General features: G+C 36.6%; 3 protein-coding genes and 1 long non-coding RNA gene across 5 annotated transcripts; 2 read left to right on the forward strand and 2 right to left on the reverse strand.

The window, feature by feature from the left end:
- The first annotated feature begins 67 nt into the window (after positions 1-67).
- Positions 68-1,765, forward strand: LOC119991922. 2 transcript variants are annotated; one of them, XR_005466296.1, is made up of 3 exons: positions 68-242; positions 768-1,290; positions 1,404-1,765. It is a non-coding gene; the product is annotated as an uncharacterized LOC119991922 (long non-coding RNA). The 2 variants fall into 2 exon arrangements; XR_005466295.1 differs by having other exon boundaries at positions 771-1,290.
- LOC119991921 (transcription factor MYB13-like) lies at positions 1,651-3,580 on the reverse strand. The gene is made up of 3 exons (XM_038838465.1): positions 3,338-3,580; positions 3,089-3,218; positions 1,651-2,274 (listed from the first exon to the last, which is right to left on the reverse strand). The coding sequence occupies exons 1-3, from the start codon at positions 3,468-3,470 to the stop codon at positions 1,770-1,772; spliced, it is 768 nt and encodes a 255-aa protein (XP_038694393.1). The 5' UTR covers positions 3,471-3,580; the 3' UTR covers positions 1,651-1,769.
- Positions 3,581-5,837: 2,257 nt separating this feature from the next.
- Positions 5,838-12,309, forward strand: LOC119991413. The gene is made up of 9 exons (XM_038837770.1): positions 5,838-5,889; positions 6,887-6,971; positions 9,422-9,572; positions 9,708-9,863; positions 9,953-10,202; positions 10,322-10,561; positions 10,756-10,973; positions 11,211-11,462; positions 11,843-12,309. The coding sequence occupies exons 1-9, from the start codon at positions 5,838-5,840 to the stop codon at positions 12,098-12,100; spliced, it is 1,662 nt and encodes a 553-aa protein (XP_038693698.1). The 3' UTR covers positions 12,101-12,309.
- Positions 12,310-12,851: 542 nt separating this feature from the next.
- On the reverse strand, positions 12,852-19,340 carry LOC119992193 (WPP domain-associated protein-like). The gene is made up of 6 exons (XM_038838861.1): positions 19,162-19,340; positions 16,461-18,837; positions 15,606-15,732; positions 14,787-14,888; positions 13,513-13,591; positions 12,852-13,286 (listed from the first exon to the last, which is right to left on the reverse strand). Exons 2-5 carry the CDS (start codon positions 18,827-18,829, stop codon positions 13,529-13,531), a joined length of 2,661 nt encoding a protein of 886 aa, XP_038694789.1. The 5' UTR covers positions 18,830-18,837; positions 19,162-19,340; the 3' UTR covers positions 12,852-13,286; positions 13,513-13,528.
- Positions 19,341-19,906: the final 566 nt, after the last annotated feature.

A 19,906-nucleotide genomic window follows, 5' to 3' on the forward strand; every position in this document is an offset into this window, starting at 1 on the left:
TCCGAGAGCCCAAACGTATCCATGGCCGCATACTTTTGTAGGCACACTCAAGTCAGTGGCTGATTCTCTCATAGCAAACAATTCTCCGGTCTCGCACAAGGATCTGGTCTCATCAACACCATGATCCACAGAAATTACATTCTATAGTCATCAAAGTTTTCAAGAAATTTGATGCCCAGTCATGAACACAGAGTTCAGTATCGAGGAGATCGGGAAATAGAAGAAGGAAAGCAACTGTTGAGGTATAGCGCAGCGGAATAGCACCAAGAATTACAGCTGACTGTGTCTTCAAAGCACACAAAGTGTTTGATAAAATGTTGTCTCATTTCAATCATTTTTCCGGAACTGCTGACTACCACTTATAACAGATGTGCGCCTACCCATGTTCATTACTCACATATGCGCCTTCAAATTAACTTAAAATTATTTGTGTAGCTACTGGTAGGATGTTATCATTGTTTGATTTTGTTTTTGTTAGAAAATTCACCCACACACTAGAAATCAATATTATCAGTTTTGTCTGCACGGCTTTATTCTTCTGGGTGATCGCGTATGATACTTTAAGCCCAGAAAAAATCTCGGTTGTGTGTGATGGAGTAGATCTTTGCCTATAAACCATTAAGAATTTTAGTCCTTCATATTTCCTGTATCATTTCGCCTTACATAGCGTAACGATTATGCCAATTGTTTGTACTAGTTTGTTGTATATTATTACATCAATTACAATCTATAGTCATCTAATTGTAAGTGAGAATTTTATTCTGAAGCAGGGGTGTATGGTATGTAGATCTACTGGCAGAGAGTTCAGTATCCAGGGAATCGGGAAATAGAAGAAGGAAAGCAACACATGGAGAGAGACACTCATCATCATCATCATCTCACCAGTTCTTATTCAAAGCTTACTTATTTCCAGTTCTTATTCAAAGCTTACTTATTTCCATTGGATTTGAGGAAGCTTATTTATTTTTTTTTCATTCCAATACAGAGCCATTGATCAATAGAGAGCTTCTCGCAGTCAAGATCAGGATTTAGGGCCATGAATTTGTCTAGCGCCAAACCTAACTTACTTGTAATATCGATGCAGGTGTCTCCAATTTCGACCATGCCCACCACCGTGCATGGAGGGGCACCGTTTACGCCTGCCAGCTTAACTGCATAATTCAACACCCAATAATATGAAGATAACGCGTCTCATCGCATTTTATTAGAGGCCAAGAAATGATAATTCAAAGACTTACAGCTTTCAGCAACAGAGGAAATGAGCAGAAAAGACAGCATCAAGAAGAGAAGGTAATTGATAGCCCGAGTCGCCATAGTCTTCTTTCTTTAATTCTTCCTTTACTAGCTATACAGCTCTCTCTGCAAGGATATGCTAGTTTCTGAACTCTCAACTATTTATACAGGAAAGTTTCAACTATGGGATTATATCAAGGATTGTTCCACGTAATGGCGGATTGGCCTATGACAAAACAGGACAAGTTATGGGATCATGATTAAGTCATTGTTGCTATTTGCTAGGTTTTCAGTTGGGATTAGCTTGATCTAATAAACTCTTGAGCATCTGTATTCCTTGGGATCATAAGTTATGGGATCATTGTTGCTATTTACGACGTGGATTTTACAGACTCCAAACCACTCAACATTTTCATATTTTTTCAATGTGTGACTTCTTGTGTGGGTTACAACATTCTCCAAGCATACATAGCAATTATTAAATGCAAACAATTGATGTATATCAAATTCCCTAAAAAAAAAAAAAAAAAAACCCCTCAAATATCTGGTAACAAATCTGGTAATTCCCCTGATCTACTAAGAAGATTATACCAAAACTCCATGTTATCATGCATACTTGAACCAGCTTCCACCGTCGGCGGCGATAAATAGTGAAGTTCTTGGTTAACACCAACCGCCCCAAAATCACTAATCGCCTCTGAACTCTCGGTGGACAACACTTCAAACCAAAAATCCTCATCCATCTGAGGAAACATGTCTTGTGAGTACTCCACCTTTACGTGCGTATGATTATTATTGTTGTTGTCGTCGCTATTGCCGGTGGTCAGGGAAGAAACGTCGCTCGAGCAATCCGTGGCGTCGGACGGCTGCTCATGAACCGGAAAATTCACCGGTGGTTCTTCTCGGATTCTGGTGAATTTGGAGGGAATATTGATGGGTGGTTGATTGTGTCTGATCAGTCTCTTCTTCAAGTGGGTGTGCCAAACATTTTTAATCTCATTGTCTGTTCTTCCTGGTAATCTTGCTGCAATAGCCGACCATCTGACCAGAAAAAATGGGAAAAAAAAAGAAGAAAGAATCAGAATCACGTTTTACTATTCTGCAATGTCAGATGAAGTGATTGTGTAATCTTTTTTTATGGAACTTGTACTGTTTTTATATGTAGAAGATGGTGAAAAATGCATGAGGGTTCTTACATCTTACACCAAAAGAGAATCTTTTCAGTTTTCCCACATGTTTTATCTGACTATATATATTACCAAAAGACAAAAGACTCCACCAAAGAAACATGTGGGAAAAAGATTCTCTTTTGATCTAAGAACCTCATGGTTAGATTAGTTAATCAGGGTTAATTAACCATAGGAAAATGTCCATAAACACCCACTAAAAGTTTGATTTCATTGCACCAACACCCCCTACATGTGTTGAATTTAGCAATTGAGTTGATTGTTTATGCACCCAGATCAAAATCCAAGGAATTTGTAAATTCACACAGTTTCCTATCTGTTTGGTATGCCTGTATTTCGTGCGTTTTCTTTCTTTTTTTCCCTTAGAAAACAAAAAATAATTTGAAAGACACGTTTGGTGGTCCGTTTTTTAACAAGAAGGAAAACATAAAACGAAAAAAAATTGAAAATAAAAGCAGAAAAAACAGGAAATAAACCAAATGAACCCATATTCTCCAATTAAATATCCAACTTGCGATTAAATGATATATAACAACACTATTGATATAATCTTACAAAATCAATGTTGCCAATTAAAATTTATTTTCTCTGTTTACAAAAATAAAAATTACTAGTTGAGATCAAAATTCGTTTTTGAAAGGTTAGCTAGAGGATGTATGTATACATACCTATTCCCCAACATTTGATGCAACTTGATAATGGTTTCCTCCTCTTCTCTGGTGAAATTCCCTCTCTTTATGTCCGGCTTCAAATAATTCGCCCACCGGAGCCGGCAACTCTTTCCACACCTCAACAACCCTAAAAAAACCAGACAGAACAATTCCTAATTATTAGTACAAATTAAACTAAACCATGCAAGAGATGAAAAGAACTCCATTGATTAGGCTTAATTAGCTAGAGAACTGAAAATTAATTACCAGCTAGTTTAGGGAGAGCTCTCCAATTGCCATGTCCGTAGAGATTAATGTAATTAATGAGTATTTGATCTTCTTCAGGACTCCATGGACCCTTCTTCAACCCCATCTTTTCACAACAAGGAGCCCTCACCATTGTTGGTCTCTGCCTCTACCTTAATTATGAGTTCTGACTCTCTCAAATGTTGAAGAAGACCCAATTGTCTATATCTATAGGTTGTGTATATATATAATTTGAGCATGTGAAGGTTGGATCCTATGTATAATGTCGACACCCACTAAATAAAGGAAGTGTATGTATTTGTATTCAAAGTATAAGGCTTGGTTTTCAAAAAGCAAAGCCCGCCCACTATTTCTAGGAGGGCGACAACCACACTTTTTTTTTTTTTTTTTTTTTTTTTTTTTTTTTTTTTTTTTTTTTTTTTTTTTGATTAACGTGGGTGTCCGGGCCAGCTTACGCGCACCTCGACTAATCCCACGGGCCCTGGAATTAAAGACCATGTAAGACCCCAGTGGCCCTTTGCGGCGCTCGAACCTTGGACCTGTCAGTGTAACTGTCCAGGTCTTACCAGCTGAGCTACCCCTCAGGGTTGGGCGACAACCACTCTTGTAATTACATGTTGAAGCTCTAATGGGTCAACAAAACGTGGTTTTATGCCTAAAAAAAATGGATATATATGCACAGAATAGGGTCACTTTATGCAGCTCAATATCAACTTGTCTTCTTAGTATATACACAAAATCCACTCTCTCTCTCTCTCTCACACACACACACACACACACACGTCATTTGTGTCTTCAACTTGATATATTTTTTGCGTGTTAATGATGTGTTCATGATGATTGATATGTTGCAAAACAGGTCATCTGTAAACACACAAATAATAGAACAATAGAAGGAGCAATCGAAAAAATAGAGAGAAGAGAAGGAGAACACAAGATTTATGTGATTCGGCAATTTGTCTATGTTCACGGGATCTATAGTTGTTTTTAATATAGGAATTATAGTCGTACATTCGGCTAGGGTTTTAACCTATATATATATATCAGCTACTTAGGTACATGAAAATACAATTATACTCGACTGGTACGCTATGCTCCCCTCTCGCACAACTTCCCATTTCCTAGAGCTTTTAGGGATTAACTAATACTTTTAATATGAATCATTATGTAACACGATCAATTTTTACTTGATCAAATCATTCAGGGTCATAGAATTGGCTGAAGATGGATTGTTCTAACTGGGGATCAAAATTCAACTCTCCACATCAATACTGCGCAACTTATCAAGTACTTTCTTGAAATTCTCAATCAAGACATATTGAAGATATTGTCAATTTGGGCCATAACTGGTCCTCACGGATTTATTTTTCATGAATCGTCACCAAAGATTCTTAAGACCAGAAAACGCGTATTCAAGGGGTCAATTGACACACTAGGCCCACTAGAGATATTGTCCTCTTTGTACTCCGGTTCACTGTGGATACATTGGTTTTACTCTCAAAGTTTTATTTATACTCATCTTCAATGTGAGAGGAGATGCGTTTTGCTTATAAACCATGCATGGGTTGGGTTATTTTAGACAAATGTGATCGATTTTTAGTCTTGGCGACCTTGGATAGATTAGGACGATTTAAGTATTTGGAATTTAGATCGGACACAGCGCCATGATTCCTAGTTATAATATTTTTTTTCAGGTTTTTACCCATAAGGACAAAAACTAAAAGTTGTATTCCAAAAAGGACAACCTAAAAAAACTTTAGAAAAAAAGACAAAACCTACCAACTTATCAAAATACCCTCCCTCCTTCTTCTTCCTCAAATCCTCCTTCTTCCTTGCTCCACCATATCGGGAGTTCACCGTATGGCCACCGTTTTCGTCGAACCAACTACCGAAATGAAGCTCTAGGTCAGCCCGATCAAAGCTCATCCATCACCAACAGTCGATTATCGCTTGAGTCACTGAAAAAGCTTCATGAAATCACATTCACCGTTTGAAAAAGAGCTAGATCCGTCAAATATGGCCAACGCCGGCAACTATCAACGCCCCCAATCAACTCTACGGACCAAGGTGCGTCACCTATGGAGTTTTATTGCTTTTTCGAACTCTTTTTTTCTTCTTCTGAAATCAGACCTGAATCTGCAGATATTATATGTGTTTCAGATCTGTTCTGATATGTTATCTATTTCGAAACTTCAAACAGATAACATTTCATTAAAGACAGATAACATTTTAACAAGACATATAACATTTAGCAATACATATAACATTATGACAGATATCAAATTAATCGAAACAGATAACATATCACCTATAGTCTGCAGATCCCAAAAAACCACAAAAATCACTACAGAAAATGTCAAAAATAATGATGTGATGATAAATCGAAGGAAAACAACAAGATCTATAGGTCCCGTGGTGAGTATGAGTAGATCTAGTTCGAATACAATAAAAATCGTGATGAAAAATCACTAAAATATGTCATAGAACTCTCGAATAAGCCATGAGGAGTGGAGAAGAAGCTTATGGCAGCGAAGACGAAGCTTCCGGCGGAGGTCAAAAATGAATCATGTGCATGAGGCATGTGTCATGTTTGAGGATGAAGATGAAGGTATTTTAGACAATAAAACCATACATTTTAATTTTTTGTCCTTTTTGGAATATTAGTTCAAACTAAATGAACTTTATGGAATAAGACTTTTAAGAGTATCATTCTTGGAACAAAACTCTTCAATAAGTGACTAACATTTAATTTTCCCTATTTTTTTACTTGGTCTGAATTCGGTATTCAAAATTAATTTGGGTACTTCCAAGTGCTAAAGTTGTTAATTTTAATTAATAACTTATACATACAGTATGTCTTCTTTGCTATATATTGGAATAAAAAATTACCTAAATCGCATAATTTAAAAATATTATTTTGATGTGCTCTAAAGAGGGTCAAAAAATAAAAGGCCAAGTGCCCCGAATGTGACAATCAATAGGCCAGAAATGTATATGTCACTTTGAATTAGGTAAAAAAAGAAAGTGTTTAAGTACCATATATTTTTGACTAATTGATTAATTAGGGTTTTTTGGGGTGTATCATTATGGTTAATTAACTAATTGATCGCGTAAGGTGTTTTGCCAAGTAACTTAAAGTGAAACCTTTTTTTATCAGGGAAGGGAATGAGACTCTAACTCGAAGTTCGAGATTACATATAACCCAGCTCAGCAATTGAGCTACTCGGGTTTCGTAATCAAAGTGAAACTTGATATGCTTAGTTAGCAAAAGATTTGTATATTAAAATATAATAATTTAAGACGGAAAGTGAGGTGGATAGAGACATAGGTCTTGATTATTTAATGGTCGTTGATTAGATACAAATCTATTTGAATACTGAAATACATATGCTGATTTTTTTAAAAAATTTATTTCAGTGTTTAATTTGTCGCATCTAATGACGCAATTGCAATATTTGGGGCGTACATATAGAGTTAGAGATCTGATGGGAATGCAAGTTCAACTCGCTTTGTGCTTAATTATCACACTCTTTTACACTCTTTTTGAAGGAGAAGTCAAGATCCTTATAGTAGATCCAAGTTGTAATATGTCTGTTGGTTTTACTATTCAGTCTTTGTTACCCGGTACAAACCGGTAGCGTATGACATCATTCAATTGACGTCCGGCGATGTCCGGTGTAATACGATATCGTCCGAGAGTGTCCGACGATTGTCGTTTTTGTGTTTGTGTTTTGTCAATTTTTTTAGTCCTCTTGATTGTACATGGTAGCCCGAGTACTTGCGAGCATCAATTACTTAATTTATTGGATAACTTAATGCAATCAAGTTTATGACATTTTTAAAAAATAATAATAATAATTACCACACTCTTTTAGAGGCAACTAGTTTAATTTGAAACAATTTGTTTAATTTGTGGTCAACTATGTTCCATCTTAGGACTCCCTTGCTAGTCTTCAATTTTTGGTTTGAATAAGACCAAAGCACTACTTGTACATGACTTGGCAAAAAAAAGATGTACTATTGCCAAGTACATGTATATATTTATATATATTGTTTTTCTTTGCTTCCAGCTACTACAACATGCATTTGAATATTGTAACCCTTTTTTGAGTGTTACTAAGACTAAACATGGTTGATTGTGTTTAAAGCCATCATAATATCATATGTATCCAAAATCTTTGACTCTTTGTACAAGATTGCAAAGTGCGACCTTCAAGCTTTTGAAATAGACTACTTAGTGGCTCCACAAGCTTATTAATATATATATATATATTTGCAGGAGACCAATATAACAATTTTCTCTGAACGTGACCATAAGAGTGTACTCATTTGCTGTTGAATATTTAGTTTGAGTAATAACTATTGTCTTTAGGGCGAGCTCGTCACCACGACCCTAGCAAACACATCGTTGATGAAGAAACTTGGCAAAGAGGCATATGATTCACAAAAATCAATCCAGCCAACGATTTGTTAAAAATTACGCTTCCCCCAAACAAACATAGAAGAAACTTAGTGCAGAGACATCTAGTTCACAAAATCCAGGCATATGGTTCACAAAATTCAATCTGACCAACGACTTGTTAAAAATTATGCAAAGATGTCAACACACGAGACCACTACTAAGAATGGCCTTTACCAACCGAACTATCCTTCTTGGTGAGAAATAGAGATTAGATTACTAATTGCTTTTTGCGCATGAGAGGCAAGATTTCAAGATCTCCCACCAAAAGTAATATATTATTAGGTTTCACCTTTCTATATATTATAATATGTGTGTGTATGCGGCTTCTTGTAAAGAAGAGTTTCCTTTTATCTTTGCATCCCCTATTTATTATAGTAGAAAAGCCAGACTTGATTTGTCTCTATTAATAGTAATATACCCAAAATCGTCCTAATCCTAATCCTAATTGGAGTGTAAAGTAATTAAATAGAGACTTAACGATCAAACAAAAACAAATGACTTTGTATGAAAGTTAAATCCTTCAAGTAGATACATATAAAGAGTTTATCTACTCCAATATCATACAGTAAATTGTTTACTAAGTGAAAAAGTAACATCCACTGATTAGTTCACACTAAACTCATGAAATTTGAAACCCACCAAAAAATTTCGGGGGAAATCGCAAAAGTAATTCTATTTATGATCAAAGACAAAAGTTTTTTTTTTTTTTTTTTTTCGTTTTTACAGAAAACGGTGACAACCTTATAAACATAAGTGATAGGGATCTCAGTAAAAATCATCACAGTCATCCCAGTAGTGGATGTGTCACTCTATGGTTCAATCATAAGGTTTTGTGAGCCCCTACACTTACATAAATCACGAGACAATATCCACTACTGAGATTATTGTGATGTTTTTTATTGGGATCCATAACATTTTTGACCCTATAAATACTAAAATTTGTAAAACCCTAAAAGACATGAAATTACCAAAATACTAAAACCAACGATAACTGTTTAGTCTGTTTTGACTTTTTTCACACTCTTTGCTGACAACTTAAGCCTGCTGAATTCAACTGCCTTTGAAACCTCACACGTTTGAAAAAGTCTTGCGCAACAACTTGAGATTAAACTTCAGTGCGTTATGAACGATGATGACGACGACTTTGATAAATACCAAGTCAAACGTCGGCGTATTAGACCCTGACTTTGGATCTATATATGATTTGTCTTCTTACGCTACTGCCTGCTGCAATGGCTGACTAGACCAGCTTGAAGTTGACCATTAATTGTAAATAGTACAAATTAAGAATTGTAATTGTGGATGCCTCTTTGCATCCAAAATGTATTGTCTGCTCTGGTCACTTCTAATGGTACTCTGATCCTCCCTTCGCGGATTTTATTTCAAGAAATTCTCCCGTCTTCTCCACTCAAACCCATAACCTCGAGAGTAAGTACTAAAGTTACTGGTTTTTTTTTTTCCTTCAAGTAAGCCATGCATTGCATCAAAGTGTTTTTTGTCAGGTCTTACTACATTCTTAGCTCCACATATTGTCAGCAACTTGGGATGGTAAAGATAACTATTTGTTTACTTGGTAAGTTTGTAAAATTATTGAATGATTAGCTTGTAAGACTTTGATAAAGCAATGGAAAAGCATACAGAGGAGGATCATTTGATTTTTCTAAATGGATTTTTGGTCTAAAGATTTATGACGGCGTCGTTGACGTCGTCAAAGTTAGTTCCTTTTCGGGTTTGAAAGAGTCGAATCATGTTGCCAACAATCCCTCAATCGAGGTGGTTAAGACATGTTCTTCCATCCGCATATTATTCAGAATTCAAAAATAAATCACCCAAAACAAGCCTCGTCTGCACAAGTCGAGAAAATAAAACTGACATTTTCTTCTTTAACTCCAGTCAAATACAAATTAGCTAGGCCAAAGGAATGCTGATAATGTTTTGGATGCAAACTACGAGCGAAGTGCTATGGCCCTAACAAATATGATCCTCTGTTTAAATGACAGAATGCTGTGGCATCTCCACTTAGTTAATCAGGGACTACAAAATTTATCTAAAAAAAGGAGTGAAGTTTACCTTGAACAACAAAATACTACCATGCAAAGCGGCTTCCCGCCCCGTCAAGAAAGCCATCGGTATGCCATCCTTTGGCATTGTGAACATTCTGTTTCTACGTTGTTTTTGATCATTTCGTTGACACAGTCTGCCAATCTACAGCTTTATATGTTAATACTGAAGACAATGCTTCCACCTTGTCGGAGAAGAAGATTTACATCCATCCTCCTAGTGCTCAGCGCATATTACTTCCAGATGGTAGACATGTGGCATATAAGGAGCATGGTGTTCCTGCAGACAGAGCTAGATTTTCAATGATTGTTCCACATACATTCCTTTCCTCCCGGCTGGCAGGTTAGTTGGTCTTAGTAATGAAAACATACAGCTAGTGATTACTAGGAGTTATATTTTTTCTAGTCTTGTAAATTAGTCACCTTGATTTTTCTGGTTTTTCTATGCTCTTTTCCATTTAGGAATACCTGGAATTAAGGATTCACTACTAGAAGAATTTGGAGTCCGCTTGTTAGCATATGATCTTCCTGGTTTTGGTGAAAGTGATCCTCATCCAAGCCGTAATCTTGAGTCGTCAGCATTGGACATGTCATTCATGGCAAATGCTTTGGGTGTTGGTAACAAGTTCTGGGTGGTAGGATACTCAAGTTCAAGTCTGCATGCTTGGGCTGCTCTCAGATACATTCCTGATAGACTTGCAGGTAATAATATTTTATTAAATATGAATTATTTTTACATGATATATTTTGTGCCACTGTTGTGTCATCATTTGTTATTCATCCATGGAAGCGTAACAATAATCATCTTTTCGTTGTGCGTGGGAGTTGTTTACTTTTACCCTTTTTATGTCCTATCCGAGAGACTTCTCGTTGATCAATCAGGGAAAGATTTACAGGTGCAGCAATGTTTGCTCCAATGGTCAATCCATATGATCCATTGATGACCAAGGGTGAGAAACATGGAACTTGGGAGAAGTGGACACACAGAAGGAAGTTTATGTACTTTCTCGCTCGAAGGTTTCCTAGATTGCTTGCTTACTTCTACAGAAGAAGTTTTCTCTCTGGGAAGCATGGCCAGATTGATAGGTGGCTTTCATTGTCTCTGGGAAAGAGGGTGAGATCTTATCCTGTTTTTGGGATTTCTAGTGGGTGGATTATTATTATGATTAGTGACATGATTTTTTTCCTTTTCTTTTTAGTAGGCTAACAATTAATGAAACTTTTGACTGTTAGTCATTGTGAAGCTTCGTGATTATTTTTGAGGATATTTTGTACATGGGCTCCTCTTTCACTTTGTTTGTTATTTTGGGATTCTTTTGAATATTCAGAGTGAGTGGGCTCATGTTTTCAGGACAAAGCTTTGATAGAGGACCCAATTTATGAAGAATTTTGGCAGAGGGATCTGGAAGAGTCGATTCCACAGGGAAACACAAAGGCATTTGTTGAGGAGGCTGCGCTGATGGTGTCAAATTGGGGTTTCAGCCTTGCAGACCTCAAATTGCAAAAGAAGAAGCAAGATATAGGCATCCTCCGTTGGCTCAATTATTTACTGAGAGCTCAGGAGGAATATACAGGTTTCTTTGGTCCAATACACATATGGCAGGTCAATCATGTCTCCTATTCTTTGTTCCAGCTTCATTTAATTTCATTGCTACAGCACTTCAAAAACTACTTGGCCAAGTTTCCTGGTATCTTCTAACTGTGGAATAGGCGTCCATGTAGGCATCCCCTCAAATAGAAATGAAAACTCCGCGGATATGTATTTGGCCTCCTCCTGTAGTAGAACTTGGGCTTCTTTTGTTTCTCTATATTGATAGCAGCAATGTCAATAATCTGGAAATAACAGTTGTAGCTGCTTGATTTCAAGCTAGGAAATTAGATGAAGCAAAATGCTTTGGAGGCATTAGTAGAGTAAATGGAGTAGTTAGCAAATTAATGTGCAGGGTTAATTAATATTTGAATAAATCTGATGTTGTGATGCAGGGAATGGAAGACATGGTTGTCCCCCCATCAATGACTGATTTTGTTCACCGAATTTTACCTGGGGCTGCTGTGCATAAGCTCCCTTATGAGGGTCATTTTACTTATATCTACTTCTGTGATGAATGCCATAGACAGATATTGACGACCCTTTTTGGTACTCCACAAGGCCCTCTCAGCAACACCATAGAAATAGAGAAACCGCAGCATGAAGGTAACACAGAGGAACGGGAAGTCGAAACATCAAAGTCTGAGAGTTAGTTGGAGAACAGGGAAAAGGTAATCCACACCATAGATTGGGATGTATTTTACTCAAGATAGTAAAAGTGAATGTGTATAGATCATAGGTTTGCTCTGCTACTCATAGAGCATTGAAAGAATTAGATCACTTTTTTTGTATGAGCTTTTGGCTGATTCTGGAGCAGACATGGGAGGTTCAGTGGTTTGCCTGAAAGCTTTGGAGATATCATTAGCAGAGTAAGTATACAAATAATTGTCCCTTTTCTTTTGTTCTCCATCTACTGCCAATTTGGTTGTAAGTTGCATCTTGTTTTTCCTACCGATAAAAAACAATTTGACTGCATAGGACTCTGTTCACATATACATGATTATATTAGATTCTTACCATTTGACAATTCTTAAAAGCAGCATTCTTAAGACAAATGGAGTGAAATTTCTGTTCATCCTTTCATATGCATCTTGCAAGAAGATTTGACTCGTACTGACAAAAATGGAGTGAAATTTCTGTTCACCTTCCATATGCATCTTGCAAGAAGATTTGACTCGTAGTAAGAAGATTTATCCATGCTCTCAGCATATGCAGCTACCAGCCACCCCCTCAATGCATCTTCAACGGTGACATTGCGCTCTAAAAGAACATAATGGGCTTTGAGCAGCTCTTTCGGTGAAAATACAAACGTAAGCTGTCAACGCCATCAAATTAACGAATAGTTTTTCTTACATGAATTGCTTGGAAAAAACAAAAACGTATAATAGTACCATAAACCAATCATAAAAGAACGAGGAAAACTGGAATTAAAAGGAGCTCATCCATGTTAAACACATAGGAAACGGCAACCTTTGGTTTGCATACTATATACCTAGCCATGTACATTGAAGACCAGCAAAACAAATAAAACCTAAAACTATAAATACGAGGAAGACTAGGCTAATATACAGATTACAAGACATGTTGAGCACACTTTTAATGCAACAAACATGGGACCATCGAAAGGCAAAAACCGGGTTCTATGGCAACTGGCAACCGCTTCGCTATCCTTACAGTTGAACATGGATCGACAAGGATAACCTATCTTGCGGTTCAACTCCAAAAGACTTTTCCTTCTTGTTTTCTTGGCATGGCTGAAGATATGCTGGACAAAATTCATGCCCCCCAACTCAGCGGCAAAACAATGCAGCAGGGACAACCCCAATAAAATCTCGCAGCCTTCAATACCAAAGTAAAAGTTACACAGTAGAGAATTAAGAGAAATCCCAACTATTTATGCATAAATGATTACATGACAATTAAGAGAAATCCCAACTATTTATGCATAAATGTTCCTGGCAGGCAAAATGCTAACAGTCTTTTCATCATTTGATCATTGATTCTTCTTACTAAGAACGATAATACAACACAATCCCTTGGGGAAAGATTATGTAAGAGATATTACCTTGAGTTCCTTCATATCAAAGTGGCTTGCGAGATTCTCCACTCAATTCCTTTTTAACTAGCTTCAGAATCTCCATAATCTGTGACAATCAAGGTAGAAAACTTGATAAATTCATTAGATGATTACTAGTCTTCTCATAAGAACTGAAACTTGTTTTTTAAGAGAAAATCAAGATTTTATGACTTTTATTATGCTATACACACACACACACACACAATATATATATATATATATGGAAGGTGTAAGGTTAAACCTGACATAACAATTCAAGTAACCACAGATTCATTGAAATCCACTTACAAGAAGTGTGTGAGTCGTTACTTTTTTCCTTCTTAATTCATCTCAGAAACCTCAAGATAACACAATTTTATGATGGCAAACTTGATAATATTCATCTGAGCTGTTACATACAGGCTATCGAAACGAAATAACAACATACAGGCAGGATTTGACAGTCTGCGGAGTTGTCATTGTAGGGTTGACCGTTGAATTCTCTTGACAATTTGGGCAAAAGAGGTTGGCAAATAGATGTGTCATATGTAAAGAAGATTCAGAGTCCATCAACCACCTCCTCCTTCATTATAAGTGGCCAAGATGTTTTTGGGAGTTGGCTTGGAAGTTTTTGAGCATTAGTGGATGATGCCAAACAGCCAAAGTCTCTGTAGGATGATCTAAAAGCTTGGACAGTTCTGCACTTCAGCAAGGAAAAAAGAGGCTGGTCTCTATGCTTCTTTTGGGCAGGAGAATTTGGCTAGAGAGAAACAAGAAGATCTTTTAAGGTACTGAAACTCAACTAGGAAGGGCTCTAGATGAATGGTCCAGCACTTTGAGATTTTTGTTTTCTTGTCATTGTGATGTAGCTTATGCAATATTCTTGGGTATTTTGATGTCTCTCAATTTTTTTTTTGCCCCTTGTCTTGTATTTCAGGGCAGCACCCCTTTTGGTGCCCTGCGGTAAAAAATCCTTTCCCTAAAAAAAGATGAGCTAAAAGTTGAAGATTTTGATCAATTAGTCCCCCTTCGAACTCTATGACATCACTATCATACCTATGGAACTGGCAAATCCATTGAAAATTTTGTCCAAGGGGATTCACCAATACTACCAAAAAAAGTTGTTTAAATAGCCTATAATGTGTCTTCCATGGTGTATAATGAAACTATAAAACTAACAAATGAATAATAACCGAATGCCAAATTAATCAGAGGCAACTACCTTTTTTCAGCCACAGAATAAGAAACCACTAAAAATTATCAGGAGAAGAGAAGTAACTTACACCAGGATAATGTTGCAATACAATAGAATAATGATCAAGAGCTATGTATATCTTTTCAAGCAAGTTTAAAAGAGAATCTGCCTTATCTCCCAAAAGATCAACCTGAAACGCAGTACAAAAATCCCGTAAAATAGTTCAAGACATGGTAAACCCCAGTTTATATATTAGTCAAATCAAACCTACAGGGCCTAGCATACCACTACGGGTTTTGGAAAGGGCAAATGTTCACAACCTTATCTCTACACCGCAGAGATTGTTTCCACAATTTATATATAAGTATTAAGAATTATAGAGATTAAAAACAGTTCTTAAAATATTTGTCACACAAGGCATAATTACCTTATACAAATAACTAGACAATAGCGTCATTTTGCAACAAATGTTTCAAAAACCGGAATGGATGGCCGGTCCGATCGGTTGAACTGGGAATCGGGCATCACTTTGATCCAGTTGATACATATTAACTGGAAAACCGGTTGAACTGGTTAAATAAAGTTTTTCTTTTAACAAAAATAACTATAGTGCTATTTTCCTTTGTTTGGTGCTTTGTTTATTAGTTTAATGCTTATTGGTTGCATTTTAGTATTTTACTCATGTTTAATAACTATAAGTTATTTTTTTGGTAACCTCTCAAAATAATTAAAATACCTATTATCAATATTTACTAATTTACGAACTGGTGAACCAGTCGATTCTGGAACGGTTGGACCGAAGAAACACGAACCAACCATGACAACGGTCGGTTCCCTGTTCGGTCTTTAAAACATTGGTTGCAACATATAAATGTCTTAATCACAGAGTTGAAAGTTTCTAACACACCTCTGCTTCAGCCTTTTGAAGGTCGGAGCATCTCCTTTCAAACGCTTGCTTGTACTGCGAGCCCATTCTTTTAAGTGCATAAACCTTTTGGACATGAGGACCTAATTCAGAACTCAAATTCTCCAACCTGCAAAGAAGTGAATGCCAAGGCTTCATTATCAATTATTATAAAGCAAAGTTCATCTCAAAAATCACTTCTCGCTTGATTCTCAATTGCCAAGGCAAAGATTAAAAAAAATTCAATGCATCAAGACTTCAAAAATCAATTTCTAGATACAAATATAAGCTTAGTTTTGTTCTCATAGATACATGCAATGAATAGACAAAGCCACAAGTTTGGCACAATGGCACGCATATCTTATCAGAATAACCAATGACCTAAATTTACTCCATTCTATGCACCTACCCCCATGCACACTAACCTACAAACAAAAAGCCCAAAGGTGAACCCACAGTATTACAGGAAAGGAAAAAATTGGGGAAGTTGGCTGCTCTATAGGAGTCTAGCTTAACCAACCACTTCTTAAGGTTAAGTCACCATTTTCCGAGCATCCTTTTTTAATTTAATATGGCTATGTCATAGCACTTGCAAATATCTTATGGTACAAAGGCAAACATGTGGCCTAGTCGTCAAATTGCAAGGGTGCAACCTAGAGGTCACGGGCGCAATTCCTGGAAACAATATCTTCATATATTATGTAGAGGTAAGGTCTACGTACATTCTGATTGTCCCCGACTTCGCTCACTACAAAAGTTTTGTGTACTGGAGTTTTTTTTAAACTATTTTAGATACAGATCAATTAATACTTTTGAACAGAATAGTAGAGGGGTAAAGGAAAAAAAAAATTAAAGTACCCTAAGTTAATCCTTCTAATATCTCCTGTTATTCTACAATCAAGATCAGCAACTGCTTCTGACAATCCTTTGACAAGAACAATTATAGTCTCCATTTGCCGCTTGTGCTCATTTTCTTTCATCTCAAACATTAACAAGGCATCATGCTTCTCTTGGACATCATCTACATGCCTCCTATTCTCTTCATATAACTCTTTAACTTCATTTGTCGCCAGTTCAAGTTTCTGCTTCAACTCACACACCTCCACTTTGTACTGTTCAATTTGCTCCCACACGTCTGACAAATTTCCCTTAATGACATGGGATTGTATAGACGTCTCCAAAAGTAATATTTGCTGCAGACTTGTTTGATCTCTCAAATCATCAAGCTCATGACAAACTAACTCAAATTGCTGCCTTTCTTTTTTTAATGCATCTGTTGATCCCTGTACTTGGACATCCTTTTGTACCAGTGATGCTTCCAGTAAGAGAATCTCTTGCTCCAATTTTGTTTTCTCTGCAACCTCCAATCTTAGCGCCTTCTCTCTTTCCATCATTTGCATCTCATGGGAAACTCTACTTTCAGTTTCATTTGCATATTTCACATTCAATTCATAGAATTTCTCCTCGGCTTCTTTGCGGGCTTCCCTAAATATAATTCCAGAGAGATCTTGCATCAAAATGAACTCCATGTCTGAATCATCTATCTCATATTTGACCGAGGATTTTGCATTAAAAGAAACATCTCTAGAAATGGTTTCATAAGTTTTTTGCATGATATCATACATCATGTCTGACTCAGCCGCATTATACTTTGTCTGGCCCATTAACTCCTTGAAAAGACATTTATGTAAATCTTCACAGATTGAAGCTTCAATGTTTGCATCTTCCAATGAAGCCTTAATATTTGCAATAACTTTCAATAAGTTTGCCTCAGCCAAAGAATGCTGTGCTATTTTATCTTCGGCATCTGAAATGTGAAAGGACAGGCATTTAATTTCTTTTTTCTTGTCTGTAACTGAGGCTCTTAGCTGGCGGTTTTCAACATGTAGGAATTCCAATCTACCTTTCAATTTGTCAAGCAACTCAGTAGAAAAAGCAAGCAGTTTCTCATTCACCCGAAGAAAATTATCCAGTTTAACCATGACCTCAGGAATCTTTTTCATCAACACCTCACACTCTTTATCCTTCCTTAACACCAAAGAAGAGCCCCTCTCCCTCAAATAATCACGCTTGAGGATGAAATATTCTTCAGTCATCTCTTGCACTTTGGACTCATGGTGCCTCTTCATCTTAGTCATCTCAGACTTAAAAAAGTTCACAATTTCATCCTTTGACAAGTGCTTCAGCTGGGCAGGATCTAAGTTCTCAGGGACAATCGTTGAATCCTCATGTGTTCCACTTCCCTCTCTATGTAGAGCTGCCGATGCAGCATGATTGCCAGAAGCCTTCCAATGAAAATAATCACCAGTAATCTCCGAAGATTCATGTGAAGTTAGCTGTCCAGTTTCAGAAAGAGAGAGCAACTTAGATATGTTATCCAATTCCAGACATAAACTTGAAATCCCTTTGATATTTTCATGCCAGTTCACATTTTCATTGCAATAAAATTGAGCATTTTGGTTCCACAGTTTTTGCTCAAACTCTTCTTTGACACCCCAAAAACAATTATTAATCACCATACCTTCAATTTCAGCTTGGAACTCCTTCTCTAGCTGCCACTCACAAACTGATGCCTTAGACAAGCGAACTACATTTTCCACTCGTTCAAATACAGATTCAAGATTAATTTTAAGACTATCAATCATTTTATCCACGTCAATCCACCTTTCAGATGCCTTATCTTGCAGTATACCACCCAATCCCAGCAACTCAGAACCTGAATTAATCGGCCTAATGGAGCCATTTCCTTTTATGCAATCAATCTCTTTCTGGAGCTTCTTCAGCTGTTCTTTAGCTGAAAATCCCAGGCTTCCTAGATTATTGCTAATCCTACTGTGCTGCATTAAAGTATCTGAAATAGTTGAAATATTTTTTGGTTCATCGAAAATCACGTCAGACTGCAAGGATTCATTTTCATCTGCACCCACGTGATATACTTGCAACATTTCCTTTAATTTAGCCACCTCCAATTCTTTATTAGCTATTTTCTCAGCCGCCTCTTGTTCAACTGCATTCACCATGCCTCTGATGACTGAGTCACTAACCATCCTCGAAATTGTTAACCGGTCACTGATATCTTGCATATATGAATCAAAATGCTCAACAAAGTCAACCTCCAAATTCTCACTCTCCATAATATTATCATTGACCTGTTTTGTCCCATCATTACATGAACTGATAACAGAATCCATAGCTGCCGAATCTACCAAAGCCTCTTCACTCCCCATAGATTTTTCTACAAGATAAACGACAAAACTCAAGAGTTACATCACAAAAGGGGTTCCCCATACAAACTTGCAATAAAATTAACTCCTTCTGATTTTCTGATTTGTTGGGAAAAAAGGAAACATAAAGTTAACTGTTTCAATTCCGTTTTGAAGCAAAATCCAACTAGCAACTAGGTGTAATTAGCTACCAAACACGAAACTTGACGAATAAGTGAACTACAAATTGAGCTTGGTAGATACTTCAACTAACACTCGCAAACAACAAATATGCAATGAAAGCAATATCGAGAAGGAAAAAATAACTAAAAAAAAACGGGAAGGCAGAGACTTACCGGAGTGAAGAGGGTTGAAAAATCAGAGAACTGCGACGATGGTTAAAAGAGTTGCAACAAAGGAATTAAATCTCTCTTCGACTGGGAATCTATAGGGTTTGGAAGATTTTTAGGGTTTTTGAGAATCAGGGAAAGGAATGATAACGGTCAAATGGGGGGATTCGGTGAGCGGTAGTGGAATCGAGTATCATTAATGGAAACAACTATTTTTTAAATCTTGGGTTTATTTTATTTTAATTATTTTCATTTGTAAGATAATGTTAGAGATAATAATTAAAGTAAAAAAAAAAAGTAAAAGGTATTGTCTTTCTGTGCATGGGGTAGACCTTAAAACTTTAGCTAAAGTTTTAAGTATTACTTCTTATAAGCTTAGGGTCGAAGAAACTAAAAATCATCTGCGAACACGACTTTAACAAATCGTATTGGTGGTGTGAGAGATAAATTTTTATTTAAATATCACTCGATTGGTTATATCAATCCATATGGGATAAATCTTAAGAGCGAAGAAAAAAAAGAAAACCATGTGCAACACTTTTATTGTCATTGGAGGATTTGGATTAAAGCAAAATTTGTACAACTTTAATCCACAAGTTGAACAAGATTTATCGTACAAAGAGAATTTGATGATTATATCAAGACTTCAAGAGCTCCTCCTCTAAATACTTAACTCCCAAATCCTCCAACATCATCACACATCTTTGTGGTATTTTCGCATATACTTCCCTTGAATATAGTTTAGTCTCTT

This window comes from Tripterygium wilfordii, chromosome 22 (assembly GCF_013401445.1).
Source record: "Tripterygium wilfordii isolate XIE 37 chromosome 22, ASM1340144v1, whole genome shotgun sequence".
In the NCBI taxonomy this organism is placed as follows: Eukaryota; Viridiplantae; Streptophyta; class Magnoliopsida; order Celastrales; family Celastraceae; genus Tripterygium; species Tripterygium wilfordii.

What these genes read in the sequence shown, in the direction of transcription:
- LOC119991413 (XM_038837770.1), top strand. Translation starts at nt 5,838, where the DNA reads ATGAGGAGTGGAGAAGAAGCTTATGGCAGCGAAGACGAAGCTTCCGGC. An exon ending in CATTCCTGATAGACTTGCAG is followed by an intron (nt 10,562 to 10,755) that starts GTAATAATATTT and finishes AAAGATTTACAG; the next exon opens with GTGCAGCAATGTTTGCTCCA. An exon ending in GTCCAATACACATATGGCAG is followed by an intron (nt 11,463 to 11,842) that starts GTCAATCATGTC and finishes GTTGTGATGCAG; the next exon opens with GGAATGGAAGACATGGTTGT.
- LOC119992193 (XM_038838861.1), bottom strand. Translation starts at nt 18,829, where the DNA reads ATGGGGAGTGAAGAGGCTTTGGTAGATTCGGCAGCTATGGATTCTGTT. An exon ending in TTCAAAAGGCTGAAGCAGAG is followed by an intron (nt 14,889 to 15,605) that starts GTGTGTTAGAAA and finishes ACTGCGTTTCAG; the next exon opens with GTTGATCTTTTGGGAGATAA. An exon ending in TATTGCAACATTATCCTGGT is followed by an intron (nt 13,592 to 14,786) that starts GTAAGTTACTTC and finishes TGATTGTCACAG; the next exon opens with ATTATGGAGATTCTGAAGCT.
- LOC119991921 (XM_038838465.1), bottom strand. Translation starts at nt 3,470, where the DNA reads ATGGTGAGGGCTCCTTGTTGTGAAAAGATGGGGTTGAAGAAGGGTCCA. An exon ending in AGCTCTCCCTAAACTAGCTG is followed by an intron (nt 3,219 to 3,337) that starts GTAATTAATTTT and finishes TGGTTTTTTTAG; the next exon opens with GGTTGTTGAGGTGTGGAAAG. An exon ending in CATCAAATGTTGGGGAATAG is followed by an intron (nt 2,275 to 3,088) that starts GTATGTATACAT and finishes TTTTCTGGTCAG; the next exon opens with ATGGTCGGCTATTGCAGCAA.